The sequence below is a fragment of the Mirounga angustirostris genome, unplaced genomic scaffold (assembly GCF_029215605.1).
Source record: "Mirounga angustirostris isolate CCGP_5_RB_7025 unplaced genomic scaffold, mMirAng1.0.hap1 SCAF_5, whole genome shotgun sequence".
Lineage (NCBI taxonomy): Eukaryota > Metazoa > Chordata > Mammalia > Carnivora > Phocidae > Mirounga > Mirounga angustirostris.
This window is the reverse complement of record NW_026991713.1, coordinates 25158510-25183279: the sequence shown is the minus strand read 5'-3', so window position 1 is coordinate 25183279 and position 24770 is coordinate 25158510. Positions and strand designations below refer to the sequence as shown.

At 36.2% G+C, this 24770-nt stretch overlaps 1 protein-coding gene across 2 annotated transcripts in view; it reads left to right on the top strand.

Annotated features, from left to right (window-relative positions):
- The first annotated feature begins 226 nt into the window (after positions 1-226).
- METAP2 (methionyl aminopeptidase 2) overlaps positions 227-24770 on the top strand; it is a 30020-nt gene continuing 5476 nt past the window's right edge. The window contains exons 1-7 of one of the 2 annotated variants that reach the window (XM_045872825.3): positions 227-560; positions 2316-2423; positions 10237-10302; positions 13748-13850; positions 22610-22771; positions 23527-23708; positions 24532-24626. In XM_045872825.3, coding sequence (XP_045728781.1) covers positions 410-560; positions 2316-2423; positions 10237-10302; positions 13748-13850; positions 22610-22771; positions 23527-23708; positions 24532-24626 — 867 coding nt within the window. In that variant the 5' untranslated portion in view covers positions 227-409. The remainder of the gene's footprint in view (positions 561-2315; positions 2424-10236; positions 10303-13747; positions 13851-22609; positions 22772-23526; positions 23709-24531; positions 24627-24770) is intronic. The other variant, XM_045872826.3, reaches the window with a different exon arrangement.

Here is a 24770-nt window from a genome sequence, read left to right as displayed (position 1 = left end):
GGCCCTCTCCTCGCTTCCGGTACGCTTCATATTATCGCGAATATAAAACTTTGCGGCTCCACCAGAGACGCCCCTCTCTCTTGCGGGCTGGGCCTGGCCACAGGGCAATAACTGGCATTCAACTTGACCCAACGCCAGCATATCTGCCCAGGAAACGCCCAAGGCGCGGGACAAAAAACGAGTCACTCATGGCCCCGGCCGCGCTTCAGACTCTACAGCCTTGCGCGCATGCCGACCGCAGCCCCGCTCCCTTTCGCGCGCGACCCGCGCAGACGAGTCCTCCGACATCCCAGCATTCCCTGCGCCCGTACCATCGAGAGCAGCTTCCGGCGTCGCTGGTGTAGGTGGGTGAAGAAGGAGCGGGCCCTCGCCGCTCTGTCTCACTCTCTCGCGCGCTCTCTCGGGCAACATGGCGGGCGTGGAGGAGGCAGCGTCCTCCGGGAGCCACCTGAATGGCGACCTGGATCCAGACGACAGAGAAGAGGGAGCTGCCTCTACAGCTGAGGAAGCAGCCAAGAAAAAAAGACGGAAGAAGAAGAAGAGTAAAGGGGCTGCCACAGGTAAAGGAGTTTTATGTGTTCCCAGCCCCCGCCGGGGAGGGTCGAACGGCTGGGCCCAGGCCGGGCGGGGGTGACAGAAACTGGGGACTCGAACACTGCACTGGACTGATTCCCAGGACGGTGTGTGTCAAAACCAGGCTACAGATTTCCAGTCTCGGGAAGAGGCGGCTTTTCTTTCTGTGGCACTAGGGAGGTGTTGGGGGTGGGGTGGGGTGAAAAGGGTGCCTCAGCTTGTGAGGTAGTTCTGGGGTTGCTGGGCCTGAGCCCTTAGACGTGCTGGAACTGAGCTCCCACACAGATCGTGCAACGGACTCGAAGCTGTGCACAGGGCTCAACCCTGCCACCCTCCTCGCGGTTTGCCCTCCTCAAAAATCTGGTTCTGACCCACACTGTCACCGCTTTGCTGGAGGTACCTGGAACATATTTTCAAGGATGGGAGTGGAGTGGGCAAGTCTCAGTGCCTTGACCGCACCTCCCTCCACCTTCCCGGTTTACAGAGGGATTTTTGTTGCCGGCTGCACTTTCGAGGTGTGTGTATATGTGTGTATGCCCACGCGGTCGTGTCACTGAGTAGTAATTGCAGAATACGTGGTAGTGCTGCGAATTTTCACCTGCCTAAAGCCATAGCATCGTCAAGCTTCAGGGCTTTTTACGCCTGAATTACGCTTTTTGCAGGCAGTTCGGATAGAATATTTTATGGGTTGGAACGGAACTTCTCTAAATCCACTGGTAAGGCTGCAAGTTTACACTTGGATTACATTATGAGTTAGGAACTTAAATTTTTGAGAAGTCAGTGTTTTTTGTTGTACGTGGTCCTTCCTTTTAGGAAAACAATGTTTGTACCTGTTTTTAGAATCAGCCGCACAAAGATTGAGAGACAAATGGAGAGGCTGTAAGTGATGAAGGTGAAGTTGAGAGAGGTTGGAAAGGGTTAATATCTTTCTGAAATATTGATTAAATGGGAGTTGAAAAGGGAAAGTTGTGGGTGCTGGGACACTTTCAGAGAAAATTTAATCCCAGGACATAGGCTGGTGGCTGTTCCTGGCTTTCAGACTCTTCAGTTTGTCCTTTCAGATGCCCCTAATACATTTTTAACGGTTGTATCTCTCAATATGAATCCTCTACAGTAGCCAGAATATCACTTCAATATGTGCTCACTGGTAATACTATTTCTTTCTACACACACCTATTGCTTCTACAGTTAGATTGCATTCACTTGGGTGGAGGGGGAAGCTGGTATTGTGCTTAGCTGCTCAAGAATTTTGTTTTTTAGTAATGGAATTATCTTTTCCTATTTATTTTGATTTTACCCAGCCTAGCTTGATGACTTATTTCTCATGAAGACTTGAAGTTCCCAATGTCCCATTGAAATCCTCCTCTTACTAAGACCTTCAGCATTTATTATCTATCTTAAGTACCTGTTTGTTTAATAAAGTGTTTGTTGTAGTAGTCTAATTGTTAAATACTTTAAAAGTGAGACAACTTACGGATACGGACCAACTCACATTTTTGTTTATCCTTTAGTTGCTAGCACAGAGAAGGTGTAATGGATATTTTGTTGAATGAACAGTGCTACTTAGATGTGGGGGATTTTTGTCATTAAATAAATTCTGTTATGTTCATAATAATGTTTCTGTTTTTGTTTCACAAATAGTTATCAGGCAGGAAAGGACTTGTGTGTTCTCCAGGATCCTTAGAACATATTCTAGTTGGAAAGTATCTTTATTAGATTTGATTTATGTTATATTTGATCAGCAGGGCAACAGGAACCTGATAAAGAAACAGGAGCCTCAGTTGATGAGGTAGCAAGACAATTGGAAAGGCAAGCATTGGAAGAGAAAGAAAGAGATGATGACGATGAAGGTAAATGGTAAATTTGATTTTTGTGGTTGGAAAAGGAAGAAGATATGACATTCTTTAAACAAAATCTACTTCTTTGTCCATATAGTTTATGGTTCTCTGGTGTTTTAATTAACATTAAAGCCTCAATGTCACAGATAAAAACGAAAAGGTATTTATTAGCAATTCTTAAAAAGTTGGTTAGGTTGAATGACCGCTCAAATTACACAGATCTCAACTTTTTAAAAATGTACTTGGTAAAATGCCAAGAGGGGTATTAAGATGAAATTGAAGGACTGCTGGGGCACCTGGGTGGCTCAGTTGGTTAAGCATCTGCCTTTGGCTAGGGTCATGATCCCAGAGTCCTGTGATCTAGCCCCACATTGCACCTGCGTCCTGCTCAGTGGAGAACCTGCTTCTCCTGCTCCCTCTGCTGCTCCCCCTGCTTGTGCTCTCTCTCTCTCACTCTCTCTCAAATAAATAAAATCTTAAAAAAAAAAACAAAAAGAAATTGAAGGACTGTTTATTTAACATTTATTGAACAACTAATATATACAAGGCACTGTCCTAGGATACTTTCACATGCATTCTCATTTTACCGTCACAAAACCTAGCAAAGTAGGTGCTCTTCTCAGGAAATGATAGTTATTATGTCATTTGCCCAATGTGACACAACTAGTATGTGTAGAGTGGAGCCAAAGTTTCAAACCGAGAACCTGATTTGAAGTCTGTTCCTTTTACTCTGTACAAAAGCTCCTTCTATTCTCAAGGAGTATATTGGAGTCCTTCTATATAACAGAGTCTTACTCTATTCCCTGACCCTAGCTGCTTGTAGTATGTTGGTCCTATAAGATTTCTTAAAGATAGTAAATCTTGAAATTCTGGAAATTGATGCTGTCAGTAAGACAGTGGAGGGAATATTTGCTATTCTATAGTCCCTTTTGGTAGAAGGGGTGATGGGCTTTCCCATTCTCAATTGTCTACTATTGCAGCCTACTGCTCTTCCTTAACCACTGCCAACTTGGGCTTGTGTCTTCTAGTCCTTAGCAAAAAATACCTGCTGTACTTTGTCATGTTAGGATAATGCAGAGTAGTTGTTTCTCCTTTAGAAACATAAGCGCTCTGCCCTCAAGGAGCTTAGAGTCAAAATTTGGTGGAAAAAGTGCCAGGGTTCAAGAGAATAGTTAGCTTTTCCTTAAGCAAACATTTTGTCCATTTTACCTTGGTTTGTGCTTCAAATTATGAACATATTTTGAGCTCTTAGCAAGAAAGGGGCTTGTAAACTCAAGCTTATATAATAGATTGCTGTGGACCTACTGTGTAGAGTATAACAGTTTTAATCTTGAAGAGTGTTCTTTGTTCCATTGCTCTTCTATGAAGTTGTATGAATCTCTTGACATTGAAGGAGAAAATTTGTCAGATTGGAAATCATCAATGTTTTAAAGATGATTGTAGGACTGTTGGTTTTCTCCAATTGAGTTATTTTCCTAATTTCCATCAAAAATCAGTATCAATCAGTACATACTAATCTGTTATGAGAGTTCTTTGAGAAGATGGAAGGTTAGTATTTCAGAATCTTTGTTCTAAAGGAAAACTGGTGGTGGGGTAGAGGGACAAAACAAAGGGAGGAAAAGATACACCAGTACCGGGACACCTGGGTGGCGCAGTCGTTAAGCGTCTGCCTTCGATCAGGTCATGATCCCAGGGTTCTGGGATCAAGTCCCACATCAGGCTCCTTGCTCAGTGAGGAGCCTGCTTCTACCTCTCCTGCTGCTCCCCCTGCTTGTGCTCTCTCTCTCTCTGACAAATAAAAATCTTAAAAAAAAAAAGATATACCAGTACCTGCAATAAAGTTTATTGAAATTTGGAGGTGGAATTGCGGGCTGAGTGCTGAAGGAAGGCTCTTTGGAAGGAATGGGACTGGAATAAAACCAAACAGAAGAGACCACTTTGGGGTAGGACAATGCCGAGAATGTATTCCAAGTGTAGTGAATAGTGCATACTGGCCATATGATATGATTTGTTGAAGGAACCTTGGAGCATTTTTAAAAGAAAGTTGTAGGGGTGCCTGGCTAGCTCAGTTGGTAGAGCGTATGACTCTTGATCTCGGGGTCAGGAATTCAAACCTCACATTAGGCATAGAGTTTACTTAAAAAAGAAAATGTTAAAAAGAGAGAAGACTGTTATAAAATATAATTTAGTCCTCATATATATGCAGGGTTGTTAGAAAAGAGGAAACATTCAGGAAAAGCTTGGAGATCATTTTGGAGGGCACTTAACAGCCCAAGTATGTGGTAATGATTATTTAAATTGGTGGGGGGCACCTGGGTGGCTTGGTTGAGCTTCCAACTCTTGATTTCAGCTCAGGTAATGATCTTAGAGTCCTGAGATTGAGCCCCATGTCAGGCTTTGCTTCCCCTATCCCCCTCCACCCCCGTGCATGCCTGCAAGCTCTCTCTCTCTCTCTCAAATAAATATCTTTAAATAGGTGGGCTTAAATGAGGATGGAAGGGAAGGATCTAATGGAATAGTGGTTGTGGAAGCAGAATTCAAAGGACTTAAAAGACTTTAAATCAGGGGAGAAGGAAGGAGAGGCATAGGTAGACCCTAGTGATTTGAATTTTGTGACAGAATATTGGTGCTGTTCACTGAAATTGTGAAGTAGAGAGGGAGAGTGGGTTAAGAGATTGGGGGAGGGAGTGTAGCAAAGAAGAAGGTATTGAGTTAATTTTAGATGTGTTTAATTTGAAACTGGAGTATGAAAAGTTAATCCTGTGGGCATTTAGCATTGTGCTAGAAGTAATTTGATAAAGTTTTAAGTCAAATTTATTAATGTATAGATTGCCCAGGACTATATTCACTATTTTCAAAAACAGACTTTATGTCTTAGAACAGTTTTACTTAGGTTCACAGCAAAATTAAGCAGAAGGTATAGAGATTTCCCATATAGTCCCTACCACCACACATGCATAGCCTCTCCCATAATCAACATCCCCCACTGGAGTGGTGCATTTGTGACAATGGATGAACCTACATTGACACATCATTATTATGCCAAGTCCATCGTTTATATTAGGTTTACTCATGATATTGTACATTCTATATATTCACCCTTTATAAGTATATAGTTTGGTGAGTTGATGAACATGTGCATTTGTGTAACCACAACCAGGATAAAAACCATTTTCATTTAACATTTCCATCTCCACAAAAAAGTTCCCTTTTACCCTTTTGTAGTCCATTCTCTTGCTCCACACCCTGATCCCACACAGCCATTGATATATTTTCTGTTACGTAGCTTTTTCTACAATATCATATAAATGGAATTATTATAGTGTGCAGCTTTTTTTGGCTTATTTGCCTTAGCGTGATACTTTTGAGAGTCATCCAGCTGCATATGTATCAGTAATTGATTACATTTTATTGCTGAGTAGTATTCCAAATTTGTTTACCTATTTAGTAGTTGATGGATATTCAGGTTGTTTCTAGTTTTTGTGTTATGAATAAAAACAACATTTGCATACAAGTCTTTGTGTGGGCATAAGTTTTCATTTCTCCTGGGTGAGTACCTAGGAGTAGTGTTGCTGGTCATATGGGAAGTGTATGTTTAATCTTACAAGAAACTATCAAACTGTTTTTCAGAGTAGCTGTATCATTTTGCTTTCCCGTCAGCACTGGTTGAGAGTTCCAGGTCCTTTGTATCTCTTAAGCACTTGGTATTGTTAATTTTTAAATTAGCTTTTCTAACAGGTGTGCAGTGGGATGTCATTGTGGTTTTAATTTGCATTTCCCTAATGACTGATGATGTTGAACATCTTTTCATGTTTTTGCCTTTTATATTTCTTTGGTGAAATGTTTGTTCATATCTTTTGTCCATTTTTCAGTTGGGCTATTTGTGGTCATACTGAGTTGTAGTGGTTCTTTATTCTTGATATAAGTTCTTTATCTGATATATGTTTTACCAATATTTTCTTTCATGCTGGTATTGTTTGCAGCAGAAAAGATTTTAATTTTGATGAAGTTCCATTTATTTTATTTCTTCATGGGTCATGTTTTTTGCGTGTTATCCAAAAAGTTAAATAATTGCTGTCTGACAGCAAAGGAGATTTCTTTGCTGTCTGTAGGGTCATGAAGATTTTTTCTTATATTCTCTTCAAGAAGTTTTATATATCCATTTAGAGTTAATTTTTGTATATAGTGCAAGGTAAGAACTGAGATTCCTTTTTTTTCTTGCATATAGATGTCCAATTTTCATTCAGCAAATATTACTTGATTTGGATATAGGGCTAATACAGAAATAGATACGAACAGCCTCTGCCTGTTAAGAATATCCTGGGATGCTGTGAAAGAAAGACTTATAAAAACATAAATTGTGGCACGGTATAATGCATGGGAGTATAAGCATATATAGTTTGTATTTGGATCCAGGCTTTACTACTAACTTGCACAAGAGTTCAATAAACAGCAGCTATTATCCTATACTGAATACAGACCTTGAACACTGGATAAAGTAACTAGCCTCAGAAGGATGATTGAGTATCAAAGGAAGAGCTTCATTTTCTCTCATTTAAAAGATGAAGAGACCGTGGGAGAGAGAGGCTAAATAATTTGCCCAAGGTCACACAGCTGGCAGGATTTTTAGTATGTATTTGAAACTGGTTAGGGGCGCCTGGGTGGCTCAGTTGGTTAAGCAACTGCCTTTGGCTCAGGTCATGACTAGGGTCCTGGAGTGGAGTCCGCATCGGGCTCCCTGCTCAATGGGGAGTCTGCTTCTGCCTCTGCCTGCTGCTCTCCCTGCTTGTGTTCTCTCTCTCTCTGACAAATAAAATCTTAAGAAAATAAGTAAATAAAACTTGTTATAAATTTCTTTCAAGATTTTATTTACTTATTTTAGAGAGAGCGCTTGTGCTCCTGTGCACAAGGGCAGGGCAGGGGCGCAGAGGGAGAGGGAGAAGCAGACTGCCTGCCGAGCAGGGAGCCCTATGTGGGGCTCAGTCCCAGGACCCTGGGATCATGACCTGAGCCGAAGGCAGACGCTTAACCGACTGAGCCACCCAGGTGCCCCTAAAACTGGTTATACATCCTGAAGCATTTGTTTTAGGTTGGATCTAGTGTATGTAGCAGTATGCTAGGCATTGAATGTTCTTCCAGAGTAAAGACTGTTTGCTATTCTGCCCCTATTACCTGTCACTTAAGAACTCAGCAACATTGATTGAATGAATGAAGGTTACTATTAAAATTGTAGTGCAGAATATGTGAATTAGATTATATGACACATGAGGAAATTGAAAGTTGTGTTTTGGGCTTTTGAATCTAGAAACCAATAATGAGTAAGTCAGTCATATTTGTGTGTTTCCACTGTGTTCCTGTGTTTCCTGTACCCAATTCATAAGACTGAACATAAATTGCAATTTTGTGGGCATCTGGCTGGCTCAATTGATAGAGCATGCAACTCTTGATATCAGGGTTGTGAGTTCAAGCCCCACATTGGGTGCAGAGGTTACTTAAAAATAAAAATGAAAATCTTAAAAAAAAAAAATGAGGGGTGCCTGGGTAGCACAGTGGGTTGAGTGTCTGACTCTTGATTTTTGGCTCAGGAAATGATCTCAGGGTTGTGAGATCAAGCCCCGTGTTGGGCTCTGTGCTGAATGTGGAGCTTGTTTGGGATTCTCTCTCTCCCTCTCTCTTTCTCCCTCCCTCCCTCCCTTTCTTCCTTCCTCTTGCTCTCAAAAAAATAATAATAAAAAAAATTGCAATTTCGTAAGTAAAAAATTATCAAATATTGGCAGTTTCCTATCATTCAGTCCATTAAAGCCCTATATCATGTTACCTCCCTCTTTTTTTTTTTTTTTTTTTTAAGATTTTATTTATTTATTTGACAGAGACACAGCGAGAGAGGGAACACAAGCAGGGGGAGTGGGAGAGGGAGAAGCAGGCTTCCCGCCGAGCAGCGAGCCTGATGCAGGGCTCAATCCCAGGACCCTGGGATCATGACCTGAGCCGAAGGCAGACGCTTAATGACTGAGCCACCCAGGCGCCCCATGTTACCTCCCTCTTTGCTCAACTACTGTTTCCTGTTTCTCATTTAGGTGAAAAAAAGTAGGATAAAATAAACTAAAAGAATATTCATTTGTTGAATAGAGTGAATATTTATCACATGCTTAGTCCTGTGTCTTAATTTAGGAAATGGTATGTAATCTTTAAGGAGCTCACAGACAAGTAGGGGTCATTGTAAGCCCCTAATCATTTTGTAAAAATTAAAAAAGGTTGTAATTTGGTGTGATAATTAGAATATAGTGGTGAGAAGATTTCTTTTATGGCTCCTGCTTATCAATCTGGGAGTAAAAAGGGAGGAGCTCTTTGATTAGAAAATGTAAGCAGTCATTTGACATTGTTTTATGGGTGTGGATTTCATGATCTAAAATTACTGATGCTAGCCATGAGTTACTGCCACTATGTGAAACATTTAAAAGACTGTATGGTGAACATACTATTAAACTGTCAACTTCTAATTGTCTGCCACAGCTTCCTATTCATCCCTATTTCATAGCAGTGTGATTTGTGGGTAGGTTGGTGTGCTTCATGATTGTTGAAATTTATTGAGCAGTGTTTTTAGAAATTCAGACCCTTCAGTCTATTTTTTATCCTTTTTTAAAAAATGTTTTAAGTCACTATTTATTTAGTCTTGGCCATAATAGCATTCTTTATCTTTTCTCCAAGTTCAAGAGTATGGTATGGACTTCATAAAAGATTGTTATAAAAACTGACAGGCAGGGGTGCCTGGGTGGCTTAGTCACCTAAGCATCTGACTTCGGCTCAGGTCATGGTCTCAGGGTCCTGGGATCGATCCCCACGTCTGGCTCCATGGGCTCAGCGGGGAGTTTGCTTGTCCTTCACCCTCTACCCCTCACCTCACTCATGCTCTCTCTGTCTCTTGCTCAAATAAATAAATAGAATCTCTTTTAAAAAAAAGTGACAGGCAGATACTGGCTATTTTGGGTACTCTTTTGTCAACTTTGGCTTGAACTTATGACCCTGAGATCAAGACCTGAGCTGAGATCAAGAGTTGGACACTTAACCGACTGAGTCACCCAGGTGCCCCTTGCAAACTATTTTTTGAAACAGTTCTTAATCCCCATTTTTGGGCATCAGGTTCTTTTGAGAATCTGAGAACTGTGAACCTAGGAAAAGCATATATGCCCTCTGATTTTTGCATATAATTTGATCCAGAAGGAGAACTCTTCTTCTCTAATAATAACTATGCAGGAAAAGATATTTTAAAATATGACACCCCAAATACTCCTCCCTGATTAGTAATCAGGCAACATATTCTTGGTCTGGTTCTGCCATTTACTAGTTGGGATTTTCTTGGGCATGTCCCTTAAACATTCCTTGTTTTACCTCATAAAATTGCTTTGAGGATCACATGAGATCATGAAATGCAAGTGTTGAACCACAAAGCATACGTAAGCAAACTAGTATTATTTTAGGTAAAGTCACACAGTCATTATTATTGGTATTAAACTAACACTAGTTCTTTTTCCTAGCTTCTGAAAAAGTGGTAACACATTTTTTATTCTTAAGAATATCTTATTCAACAATTCTTTTATTAGAGTAAGTCAAAGTAAAGTTTCCTTAGTGCTTTTGTTTACACAAGTCAAATTCTGATACATTAGCAATATTCAGAATTCTTTTCTAAGAATATTGGGTCAGTTTTATTATATCCTATTTAAGATGCTTTGTGTGTGTGTGTGTGTGTACTTGTCTGCTTGTGCTTGCTTTGTTCCTCTGCTTATGAGGTTTAAATAAATATGTACTTGAAATGCCCTTTTCCTAGATGGAGATGGGGATGGAGATGGAGCAACTGGAAAGAAGAAGAAAAAGAAGAAGAAGAAGAGAGGACGTTAGTGTCTTAAGTTGATCTTACTTGACAAAAAGTGTTTATTAACCAGCAGGTTTGAAGAGTATGTTTGAAGTTGCGTGAGATAAATTTAGGCTTACTAGAGGTGGAATTTAGTGAAACCTACAACTGTTTTTTCATTTAACAATCTGTTGGTATTTTCTTTACTTATTATTGAGCTAAGGGATGTTAATAATAAGTTGGTTGCATTTTACTGCAATTTAGGAATGAATTTGTAATTTAAAACTTGAATAATACAAGTAACAGTTCTGTCAGGGATGAGTAAAGTGGTACCACTGTGCGTAACAGGATAAACATAGTTTGCAGTTCACCTGCCAGCTTTGAAATTACGAGATTCTTGATAAATATTTAATGAGGAGTACCCTTATTTAAAATCTGTGCATATGGTTAAATTTTATTAATAACATTGTACTATTTCATATTTACTTAAAATATGATCCTGCTTTTGTTTTGTTTCTATAAATGGCAAACCAAACCTCTTCAGCGACCTGAAATTCTATTAGGGAGACCAGGGGGAGATTGTATAGTATTGGGGAATAAAGGTTGGGTTGAGAATCAGAGCAAGTTCCAATCTTGGATGCCCTTTGGGCTGTAGGGACCACCGAGTATCTGGTTATACCTTCCTTTAAATCTTTCAGGCTAAAATTTTATGAATCGGAATAGTGGAGGCTTGGTTCATTTTTATCTCTATGTTAAGAGAAATATTCTTAAATATTTTTTAAGAAAGCTTTTGGCTCTACCAGCAATTTTCCTGATGTGTCTCCAGATGAGGATGGGATAGCCTTTTTTTTCTATTCAGGCATCTATTTTTAGATCCTTCTAGTCATAGGATGTCAGTTCTGTCCCTAGCATAGTCTGTATTTAATGAGCACAGGTTACCTGTGTTCTAGGAATCTTCCAGGGATTGTGATGTCATATTCCTTCCATTCAAAAATTGTTAGAAATGTCCTCGAGACATGGTGTTACCCGAGAATGGCTTGAGAGAGAACTATTTCTCCCAATACTCTTAAATTACTCCCTAATGAAGGTAGATAAGCAGGGAGGAATGTTAAGGGACTATTTTGTATTTGTCCTTGGTAAAATTCTTCCACTGACAGATGTTTTAGTGTGATGCCATCATCTTTTATTGTGCTTCCTCTGAGGATGTTGTTGAACTTACTGTTCATTATATTTCTTTATGAGTACTCTCAAGAGACAGTCTTTTGTCTGGTCTTGGTATCAAGAATAATTGTGCTTTTCCTGAGTACTTTATATGCTTATCTCATAAACGTGACCAATGCAAATAATCTAGCCTTTTTTTTTTTTTTTTATATTGGCTACTAGAGGGCTTAGAGCCCAAACTGGTTTTGTATTGGCAGTATTTCAGGTTCTATTTTATGTTCTTTCCATGTTTTGATTTTTGTTCTCTAATTTACTGTCTCTTATTTGTGTATTTTAGATACCCTTGTAGACTGTCGTAAATCACTTCTGGAATAAGCCAAATAATGTAATTATGGACCGTTCACTGCCCTCATTTTCCTCATCTATAAAGTGAGAGAATTATAAGTGATAGTTAATGGTAACTGCCGTACAGATTGTTATAATTATGCATAGTTTTAGATAATAACTTGGACATAGTACATTATAATTTTCAAAGGTTATCCAAGATTTCATCTGGTTCTTCATTTTGTAGATGAGGAAACTGAGGTTTGGCACATCTAGCCATTTGTCCAAGTCACAGTTAATAAGTGATTAAGGCTAGACTTCAGCTCTCATATTTTAATTACAAAATTTTTCTCTAATCTTTTGAGTCTTTTATTTTGTCTTAATAATTTATGGACAATATAAAAGGCATCTTTATCAGAATTGTAGATGAGATAAAGCTGAGGGTGACACGATAATACTTCGGTTGATAAAACTCAAGATTTCAAAAGATCAGGAAAACTGAGAAATAGGCTAGTATTAACAAGCTGAAATTTAGTAGACATATATGTTAATACAGGGTGATAGGATCTAAGGATTTTAAATGCTAGTATAATGTAAGTCAAAAAGCAGGGAGTTGTAACTATTTAATAGCTTAGGATTTTTAGAATCAGTAGTATAGTCTTAAACTAATTATACCTTATTTGGACTATTATTACAAGTCAATTCTAATACCACCTTAAAAGGAACACTGACAAATTCAAGGTTGGCAAATAAGGGTGAAAGTGTTAAGAACCATATCCTTTAAAGTGGTTTCTCATCATAGGAAGGAATCAGTAGAAATGAAAAGTAAAATTTGTGTAAAGCAAAATTAGATGACCTCTAAGATCTTTTTTGATTTTAAATTCTAATGTTCCCTCTTAGGAAGAACCTTAAAACAGTGTTTCCCAAGTTGATTTGCCCATAGAACACTTTTAAACATTATGTAAAGACAGAAAAATGTTTGATACTCATAAGATACTGAGTGTTTGAATTAAAAGAAGGAACCAAAACATGGTTCCATAGATAAATGATTTGGCTCAATAAATGGTTATACTTTTATTTATATAGTTCTTTTTTTTCCCCCATTGCAGAACAAAGAGAGCAAAATAGGTGTTAAAATTAAAGACACACAAATCCATAAGACCACGTTATAATCAAAAGGAAACCACATATTTCACCTCAGTAGTTGAAATGCTGCAGATATGTATCGAATGTCCTATATTGCTGCATAAATTAATACACTCCACTTTCTGGCATTTTTTGGAAATAGCGTTCATTACTAAAAGGCAGTTCTTCATATAATAAGAATTCTATAACTAGTTCTTATATACTTAAAAAAAATTTTAGAAGACAAATCTCCAGATATTTTTAAAAATCATCTTGGAACACTGGTGTCTTTTAGAATATAGTTTGGGAAATAATGTCCTTAAAACGTATGCTAAGGACTATAACTTTTTAAAAGTATCTGGAAATTTGTAAATGGCTACCTAAATTCTTTTAGCACTGGGTGTGTATACTCTTAACTTTTATACCTAATATACCCTTGAAATAAGTTTTTCACTTATTTTATTAATACATAATAGCTTTATATTTTTACCTCATTGCTATAGGGTTTCTTTCATACTTTCTTGTTGCCTCTTTGATTTTTATTTGTGAAAACCAGCCTCTATATGCTGTTCCATTTCTGGTATAGTAAATAAAGACAAAAATATTAGAAATGTGCTTTCTGCCAAGGCATATACTGTTTAAATACATAATAGAATTCTGAGGAGTTGAATATTTCTGTTCCAAGCAACAGTAAATTGGAGAGGAGGTGGCCAGCATGGTGAAATATCTTCTGTTTTTAACTACAAGGCTGTGATAGCAAGGAGGTTCCTTAAAATTAGGACATATAACAACCATTAGGAACTGAGAAAAACTGTAATGATAACTGCTTAATTTTATTTTTAACTACAGAAGTTAATGCTTTATTTGTATCTCACAGCAAAAGTTCAAACAGACCCTCCCTCAGTTCCAATATGTGACCTGTATCCTAACGGTGTATTTCCCAAAGGACAAGAATGCGAGTACCCACCCACACAAGATGGGTAAGAATCATAAAATAACTTCCAGTTTGACTTTGAAAGTTGTAGCTTAGCAATAAAGCGGATTTGATTTTTCTCAGAACTTGGCTCCACTACCTTAATAAAAGCTTGTGAATTTGTTACAGAAAATACAGTAGAAGCCCTCTTATCCAAAATGATTGGGACCAGTAATAGTTCAGTTAATCAAAAAAGCATGTTAAAGTGGGGATCACAAAACATAAAAATCTTTATTGATAAAAATTAACTTAAACATTTGTTTTTCATCAGTCTCAGTATTTGAACATGGATTTGTATTGTACTCCACTTTTTTCTTCCCATAATCTATATCCATAATGCATTGTCTATAAATGTAATCCATTTTGAGCTTCCGTGAAGAATAAAAGCTAATTAATCTGAGGGCTGATACCTGGATGTTTACATTTTTTTCCTGAAACCATTTGCAGTTCTTACCTACACTTAATTTGACAGAAATATTTTTTGATGACTTGCCTTTATTGAGACTTTTCTGAGTAGTCAGTTTCATTGGAAAAATTCTTTTTATGTACTATATAACTAAATTACATAATTATACTAACAAGTACAGATGACTTACACTGGTTTGCAGACAAATCACCTGATTGTTGGAAGACAAATCACCTGATTCTGAAAGGATACATTTCAGCTGGTCAGCAGACACTCAGTGGCATTATGCTGACTGGTTAAGAACACGGAAGCTGGGATTCACTTGAACACTTATTAGCTTTGTGACTTGGGCAAGTAATTTATCATGTCTTTGCTTTCATTTCTTCATCTATAAAATGAGCACTTCATAGGGTTGTGAGGAATAATATATGTAAAGCACTTAGGAGAGTAACAGACACATGGTAAGCATTAAGTGTTAGCTGCTGCTGTTATTATTATTCAGAACAGGAACCTGTCAGCCCGTCATATTCAGCATACAATGGGCATTGGTTAGTATATTTTACAGAGAGACTCAAGAGCATCAGTTAATCCAGTGGTTGCAATAGTTGGTTAAGAAAGCTTCTACTGTAGCCTTGTTTCATTGATTTGTAGACATCATTGTTTTTCTTTAAACTTTAGGAAAGAACATGATGTTATATTTTAATCCCCCTCCTTCATTCCCCGTACTTTCAGAGAATAAGTATAAAGTTCTGAAATTTTATGTCATGAGCATGTTTTCTTTGAATTTGAATTCATCAGTCACTATCCCTCTCTTAAAGCATCTATTTTTGAAATGTCACAGACAAGTAATTTCACATTAATTAACTTAAATTTTCATAGTACATATAATCACATTTATTTTTAAATACAATATTTTATTTATTTATTTATTTATTTTGCTTGTTTCCTCTTCCTTCCCTTCCTTCCAGACCCATGTAACCACCTAGCAGGAGCCTTCCATATTTTTATACACTCATATTTGTGTACATCTTGTGTCTGTTTATGTAATGGGACTCTTGGTCTTGTTTTCCAAAATGGAATCCTAGGCACACTTTCCTCACCTTTTCTCCTTCAGGACTATCTCTTGGAAGGCCCTCCAAGTCAGTCAGAATAGCAGTTATTCTTTTGAATGGCTTCATAATATTCCATAGTGTGAATATGCCATACATTATTCCACTGTTTTCTAATTGATGAGCCTTCATTTTGTCTGTTTTGCCATATTACAAACCATTCTGTAATGAACATTTCTATGAATATACATATACATATATATTTTATATATATATATATATACACACACACACACACACGTGTGTGTGTATTATCTCCTTATGTTATGGCAGTTTTATTATGGGATAGTTTTCCAGGAGTGGAGTTGCTGAATCAAAGAATATATTAATACTTTAGCTTATGATTCCCAAACTGCTAATGATTTTGAGCACTTTTTGATTGTTGACTTTGTTCTTTTGTTCTTCCAAAAGTTTTAAAATTTTGTATACAGTGTATGTCTATGTTTTATATTTCTGGGTTCCTAGCAGTCTCTTAGATTTTTTTTCAAACTCTTACTCTGTGTTTTATTACATCTTTAGTTAGTCTGGAATTTTTTTTGTATAGGATTGGGAGTGCTAATTTTATTTTCTTTCAAATGGATAGCCAGTTGTGCTAGAATTGTTTATTAAATAATTCATTCTACTGAATTGAATGCCCACCTTTGCCATATACTATATTCTCATATAATGGAACTATATTTTCATAATCAACCAATTTCTATTATTCTACTGATCTACTTGTGTATTCCTATGCTAGTACTATTTGGATCTGATTATCAGCAACTTTATAATATATATTGATAGTTTGATAAGGCAAGTCTTTCTCTGCCACACGCACCAAGCGCAGTTCTTTTTTATACTTAGCTATTCTCGGTCACATAGTCTTAACACACATACCCACAGAAAAATGCTTTCTTTAGAATTCTGATCAGAATTTATGTATTGGTTTCAGAAAATTGACAGGTGTGTCACATTGTCTTACCCATTGTCATAGTTTGTTTTCCCACTTACTCTGATTTATTTTCAGGTAGATCCTGTTCCTTTTTTGTTAAATTTATTTTTAAGTATTTTATGGTTTTGTTACTGATGTAAACAAGATGTTTTTATACCTGTTTCCATTTCTATATGTGTATTGCTAAAGTGGAAGAAAGCCATTGATTTCCTATACTTATTAATAGATTGTTAATATTTTTAACCATGTGAATGTGGTGGAACACTTGAAGTAATGTTTAATACAAGAAAAATTGAGATTTTTATAAACGTTAAAGACTACCTTTCCCTCCTTACTATCATTTTCTATTGCAAATTAAACATTATGGAGGTAGAATAACTTCTGCTTTTGAAACAATAGAGGAAGATATTAATTATATGTTATAATAGTTTTTGGAGTAATACTTAAATATTGAAAAGCAGTGTTGGGGGCACCTGGGTGGCTCAGTCATTAAGTGTCTGCCTTTGGCTCAGGTCATGATCCTAGGTCCTGGGATCGAGCCCCGTATCAGGCTCCCTGCTCCAAGGGAAGCCTGCTTCTCCCTCTCCCACTCCCCCTGCTTGTGTTCCCTCTCTCGCTGTGTCTCTCTCTGTCAAATAAATAAAATCTTTAAAAAAAAAAAGAAAAGAAAGGCAATGTTGTATGCCATGGAGAAATAAAAAAAAATTATTGTGATTATGTTTGCTCTTTAGTAAGTTTTGATATTTTTGACATTCATATAATCAGTTTTGATTATTTGCAAATAGATCAGAATCAGTATTCTTAATACTTGGTAAAGTATTAAATATAGTTTTGTATCTGCCTTCATTTTGTTTTTGGTTTTCATTTAAATTCCAGTTAACATACAGTTTCAGGTGTACAACATAGTGCAAGTGCACTCCTTGATCCCCATCACCTGTTTCACCCATCCCCCACACCTCCTCCCCTCTGGTAACCATCAATTTGTTCTCTATAGTTAAGAGTCTGTTTCTTGGTTTGCCTCTCTCTCTCTTTTTTTTTTCCCCTTCATTGTTTTTTTTTAATAAACTTACTAAAAATTATATGAATTATCACAACTTACCTGTGTAACGACCACTCAGGTTGAGTACAATATTTTATTTAACTTTTTATTTTTGAAATAATTCCATATTAAGAGAATAGTACAAAGAACTCCTACGTACTTTTCATTTCAGGTTCTCTTTAACATTTGCCTCATCTATCGTTCTCTCTCCCAATGGAATATGACAATTATACATATACTGTATAATATACCAGTAAGATTACATTTTCTCCTTGCAAGATAGAAAGAAGGTAAATGTGGAAAATAATATATTGGTGAATCTGTATACATACTACTTTTTCTGAATTAACTTGAGAGAAGTTTGTGTATTTTTTAAAAGATTTTATTTCTTAGAGCACGAGTAGGGGCAGGGGCAAAGAGAGAGGGAAAGGGAGAAGCAGACTCCCCACTGAGCACAGGACCAGCCTGCCTAGATCATGACCTGAGCCAAAGTCAGAAGCTTTTAACCGACTCAGCCACCCAGGCACCCCAGTAGTTTGTGTTTTTTGGATGGAATATACTAGACAAGTAGGTAATTCATGGTTTACCTCACATCTGGAGGCACATGATGTCAGATTTTATCACTAAGATAAGTATTATCCAGTTTCTCTAGTTTGTCATTACTGTTTTTCCCTCTTGTAATTAGTAATTTTCCTTTTTTAAAAATATTGACATTCTGTGCGCATTTCCTGTGTCATTAAAAATTTTTTAAACCAATTTTGAATGATTATAATGCTATTCTGTTTTATACTTAGCATAATTTTATTAGTGATTTCCCTATTTTTGAATATTTCCCTAGTTTTTTAGATTTTTACTATTAGAAAAAATTCTGTGATGAACATCTTAGTATTAATCAGGTCTGATTTTTCTCTTACTCTGTATCTCTAGAAGTAGAATCAAGAATTATTTTGAAATTCTTGATATCTATTTCTAAATTTAGGAGGCAGTTGTTTGGGACAGTTGTTCTATAAGCAATACATATCCATTATAGAAGAGGTAGGAAATACAGATAAGCAAAAAGAAAAATCTTCTAAATTCTGCCAATGAATTTTAAAACCACTATTGACATGCTGTTTCTTCCTCTGTTGCCTCTGTATACAGATGTGTATTATAAATACCTGGGAATGTTTTTCAAGATAGAACTATACTACAAACAGCTTTGTAACCCATTTCTAAATTTGTTTTCATGTTAGTAAAGAAATCAACAGTATTTTTATATGTCTCTATATATGTATGTGTTTTCTATTGTTTTTTTTTTTTTTTTTGCTAGACCATTTAAAAATAAGTCTTTTTTTTTTTTTTTTTTTTTTAATTCTCCAATCCCAACATGGAGCTTGAACTCATGACCCCAAGATCAAGAGTTGCATGTTCTACCAACAGAGCCAGCCAGGTGCCCCAAGTCTCTTTTGAGTCCTCACTTCTAAAAACTTCAAGCATCTGGTGGCCTGGGTAGCTCAGTTGTTAGGTGTCCGACTCTTGATCTCAGCTCAGGTCTTTTTTTTTTTTTTTTTTTAATTAAGATTTATTTAATTATTTCAGAAGGAGGGGTAGGGACATAGGGAGAGGGAGAAGGAAAGAAGCAGACTCCCCTCTGGGAGCGGAGCCTGTCGAGGATGGATCTCACAACTCTGAGATCATGACCTGAGCCAAAATCAAGAGTTGGAAGCTTAACCGACTGAGTTGCCCACGTGCCCCTCAGCTCAAGTCTTGATCTCAGGGTCATGAGTTTGAGCCCCGAGTTCGGCTTCATGCTGGGCGTGGAGCCTACTTAAGAAAATAAACTTTAAGCATCTCCCAAGAATTAGATATTCTTGTGTAAATTATCACGTTTACATAAATTAACAGTAATTTTCCAGTATCATGTAAATACCTAGTTCATATTTAGAATTTTATTGTTTTCCTTGTGGTGTCATTAAACTTTTCTCTATTCCTTTATTTTCTGTGAACTGGAATTAGTTGTAAAGGGTTACATTAGATTTAGATAAAGCACTTTGGCAGGAACATATAAGTGATACTATGTTCATATTGTGTCATAGTCTGTTGCATCAGATGTAAAGTCAGGTTTTCTATGACTAGTTTTACTGTATTTGATCACTTGGTTAATGTGGTCACAGCCCACTGTTTCTTTTTTAAAGGTACTTTTTTCTTTTTTGCAGTTTCCAAGTAATCTGTGGGGGTAGTTTGGTACCATTGGAATATCCTTTTCTTCAACAACTTTTTACTTAATTATTTTAGTATCTATTCATGCATTATCAGTTATTTCATTGGGGACTGCAAAATGGTGAATTTCTAATTCTGTTGTTCCTTCTACATTTATTAGCTGACCTAAAAGAAGAATTTTCCTTTATCAGCTGGGTATCAATTAACTTTATCAGTTAACTATGGTTTCTTATAGGCAGAGTTAAAACATGCTTTTTTTGCCCCTTTTAAGTACCAGTTTTCAGAGGAAGGAATTGGTGTCATGTCTGTGTGTGTTCTTAATTATTTCTGGGGTAAAGACATGCCTTTTTATTTTTTTATTTTTAGTTTTTAAAGACATGCATTTTTAAATGGTTTTTTATAAATGTGGCCTATAGTGCTTTAAAGATACAAATATAACTAGCTTTTAAGTTATCTATGCGATGAGTTCAGAAATGTTTATGACTGTTTGAAATTAATAGTTGGATTCCTTTGTATCTTTTGGTTTTACTTATATTTTATGCTTTTAATCTAGTAAAAATGATGAAAAACTGAAAAGACTCAAATATGAAAGAGGTGTGAATTTATATACTCTGTAAACACTTCTATAAAGATTCTCTTTCAAGCAGTTATTCTGATAGTTTTGTTGCAGACATAACAAAATTTAAAAGCATTTCTAACCCACCTCTGTCAGTTGGATGAATTAATTGCCCTTTCAGATAATTATTATGAGCTCAGAATGTTTTTTTTTTTCATCTTACTAATTTCTCTGTTTTTGCTAAACAGACTGAACATCAAAATATTAAATTTAGGAAAGGGGAGAGGCTCCTTCATAATATTTTTTGTAAATAGTACAAGCTTGGAATTATGATTTTAGATGCTTGAATATTACTCTAATGACTTTCAATTTGAACTTAAGACTTAGAAAAATAATTTCTTTAATCCATTTTCTGATTGGTAACTCTTACCAATAATGAAGAACATGCCATAACCTTTCAAAGAATTCACTGCTTCTAAGAATCAGCTATGCAGCTTCAGAAGTGTAAGATCATGTGAGGCTTGTTGATTTCAGGATTGGGGCTCTTTATTGTACTATATTCTGATTCTAAAATGTAGTCAAATAGCATTTGGAACTTAATTATACTTAACATTTTAACCTATAAGAAGTGGATTTGAAGAATTGAGAAGAAATGGGAATTGATAATGACCAATTTCATTTTCATGGCTGATATCCATCAGTTACAGTCTGTCATCTTACCATTCTAGAGAAAACGTTTGAGGATATTTTTGCTTTTCACGAAAATGTCTGGCTTTTGAGACAGGGCTGTGCATATAGGTATGGCTGTAGTATATGTGCCAGAGTTATGGCCCACGTAAGAGACGGAGAATTGTGATATGTTTAGTTTAAAAATTGATCTGAGACCTTACCCAGTACTCTTATGTCTGAAAATGATTTGTTCTTAGAATATTCGGATTCTTGGTTCCCAGGGAAGATTTTTGGATTCATGGGAGAGAAAGGACTGGAGTTACATCTGGAGGTCAGGAGATTGTGGCTTGTCTATCCCATCATGGAGTAAGCAACTATAAGTGTACTGCAGCTGAAAAAGGTTGAGCCACATGTTGAGAATATACTTTTAAAGGATCTTAACCTGTTACCTTCTAGTCTGAGGATGTTCATTTGAATACTTTTATTAGAAATTGCCTCTTGAGTCTTCACTGTTCTGATAAAAGTAGTTCATACACATTTAAATGTTTGTGGAGTTTAAAACTGACCTTAACAGATGGTGCTGCAATACTTCAGTTTTCTGATAACATCAGTGTACAGATCCAAAATACATTTCCAAAGAAAATAAGTCAAAGAAGCCTCTGTGATGCTTAACTATCCCTAAATTGACATAGGACAGCTCCTTTGGATCTTGGTAGTAAATTAGAAGTGTTAGTTGTTGGCACCCAGGTAACTGCTGCAGTAGGAAGTAATCATAATGAACCTGACAGTGACACAGAAAAACTCACAGCATTTGGGAGCATTAACTTAGGGGCATAGTGTAGAGCAGTTGTATAAACTTTTTCTTTAAAGAGCCATATAGTAAATATATCAGGCCTTGGGTGTTACTCAGTTCTGCCTTTTTAGCATGCAAGTAGCTATAGACAGTATGTAAACAAATGGACATAACTATATTGCAGTAGAATTTTATTTACAAAACAGGTGCTAGGCTGGATTTGCCTGTAGGCCATATTTTGAGATAAATAGTAATTCCTTGAAGGCATCACTTTTATAATTGAATATAATTTATATGTCGGTGATCACTGAGTTTGTGAGCTGTATATTCAATATTGCTTAGTGTGTGAAAGTTACAACAGTTTTTTGAAAGATTTTCATTTGAAAACAGTTATTGCTTTTGAAATATACTGCTTAAAGGGGGTCAGTGGATCTCCTCATTCCCAGATACTGAATAAAAATGTTTGTTACTCCTGGAAGTTTTGAAATATGAGCCATATCCTTCAAGGAAGATCACTTCATAGATAGATTAGATTAGATAGATATATAGATATATATACATACACATACATACAGTTAGAAAAATCCTACAAAAACAAATTTATGTTTTGAGGGAGGTGTATGTAGATTTCCAGGTCAAGTTTTTACATTAGTACTTACCCTGTGTATGAAGTTAAATGCCAATTTTTGGTATGGTCTTTTGAAGTCTCTTAGACTGTAACCTTGAGTGGAACCTTTTTCTCCCACTCCTTGGTTTCTAGGACTCTCTTCTGTCTTCTTATTTTTTCTTTTTGTGTTTTTTGTGTGTGTGTGGCAGAGTTTTAGTCTCTCTGACTATGAATGAAATCTCACTTGAGGATTATTTTTTGAGTCTTAAGGTTTAACTTGATTTGGCTTGATTGTGTGACTACTTGTACTTCAGAAATTTTGCTGACATTTAATAAAAGAAACTGAATGTGTAACATTTTTATCTAAAATGTCTTATATTAGTATATTTGTATCTCCGCTTTTATGCTTATCAGCTGTTTCTTAAATGACTAATACTGTGGTGTACATACTATAAAGGCGAACAGCTGCTTGGAGAACTACGAGTGAAGAAAAGAAAGCGTTAGATCAAGCTAGTGAAGAGATTTGGAATGATTTTCGAGAAGCTGCGGAAGCACATCGACAAGTTAGAAAATATGTTATGAGCTGGATCAAGCCTGGGATGACAATGATAGAAATCTGGTAAAAGGAATATGTTTTTTGTAAGAACATGATAAAAAAGTTGGGTTTTTTTCTTTTTTTTTTTTTTTAGTGCTAACTCCAATTGTATTGTTTGGCTTTCAATACTACTTTGCTAAGTAAGACCTGAAGTGAAGCTTCTAGAAATATCTCTGGGTTCTTGTACTGTAGATGTACTGAGGAAATTGTAAGAGGACATTTGTACCTCAACCACCCTATTTTGTACTCATGTACACTTATATGTGCAAATGCACACAATACTGTGATTCTTCTATTCTGTTTGAAAATCTGTTATTTTGCTGTCTAACAATTCATATTAAATTAGAATTATTGGTCATGAAACATAGTTACAATGCAGTGAAGAAACCAATAAAAGTAATTATTTCTCTAGTTTTCCCTTTGAGAAGTAATTAGCTGTAAAAGGCAACAGTTCTCTAATTCAGACAGTTTTTAAAATGTGCAACATTGAGCAAATAAAACATAATCAACATTTAAATTGAAGTCAAGAATCTCATTTCCTAGGAAACTAAGCTAAAAGTGGATCATGTGGTTTTGTTTCTTCAGATTTCTAGCAGAATTAAATTCTTTTATCTTTTAGGGAGGAGTTACTATTTTCATAGCATCAGAGAACTGTTACTTACTCACATCCAGGAAGTGCTCAGATCACTCCCAGAAAGTAATTTAAGAGTTTTTAGTAAACTCTCTGGACCTGATGACCAGTAAGGTATATAAGGATAAAAATGTATTTTTTTTAATAGTGAAAAGTTGGAAGACTGCTCACGAAAGCTAATTAAAGAGAATGGATTAAATGCAGGCCTGGCATTTCCTACCGGATGTTCTCTGAATAACTGTGCTGCCCATTATACTCCAAATGCTGGTGACACAACAGTATTACAGTATGATGACATCTGTAAGATAGACTTTGGAACACATATAAGTGGTGAGTTCTTGGAAATAAGCCCCCCCCCAACAAAAAAAAAAAGTCTTCTCTCTGTTGGATGGGGCTGCAGGTACTTGAATTCCCCAATTTTCTTCTTTATGCCTCACTTTTCAGTAAGGCTGTGTTGAGGCAGATTTTGAGATTTACTTTTAAGCATCCTGCTAAATGGAGTATAATGCAAACTGTGGTAGTTGAGGTTTATTATTCTTTTTATCAAAGTGTGAAGAATTTAATCATACATTTCTTCATGTTGTTCTTTCAGACGTTTATCCGTATAACAACAACAAACATTTACTTAGATCCTTTAAGTTTATCAACCTTTATATACTTGCTGGCTTTTTTAAATTCTCTCCCAACCCTTCTTAGGTTAGTACCTTTTTTATCTCACTTCAGGTGAGAAAATAAAGCTCAGATTAAGTACTTACCTGAGGATTTGCTAAATTGGAGAAGCTGGACTGACAATTAGTGTCTGTGGACCTATACATTTTCTCTGCCCACATTGTGATTCTTTAGTACCCCGGGTTTTTCTCTTTGATTTGTTTCTGTTTATAATTTTGCTTATCCATCTGAGTTAGTACTGAATTGGTACTATCTTGAAGTAATATATACTAACACTGGAAATAGTCTTTTTATTCTGAAACCTTTATGTAACTTATATTTTTTTCCACTTTTGATTGTGAATGCTGTCTGGGTAGTTGGGACTGTTGCCTTCATTTGACCCATCATTTTATTTTCCTTTTAATTAGCAAGGTTAATAGAGTAGATGCTGTGAAGTAGACAAATTGACTAGCTGATAAGTCAACTTAAGAATTTTCTCTTTCAGGTAGGATTATTGACTGTGCTTTTACTGTTACTTTTAATCCCAAATATGATACATTATTAAAAGCTGTAAAAGATGCCACTAACACTGGAATAAAGGTATGTGAACTAGAAGCACAATTTCATTCAACATATTTTGAACATCTTATAGCCTGTTTAAGGTCTTTGGATTATGTAAGACCAGTCTACTGCCCTTAGGGTTTTAAGTGGGTAATTCTAGTACAATGTACCAAAGACTTTAAA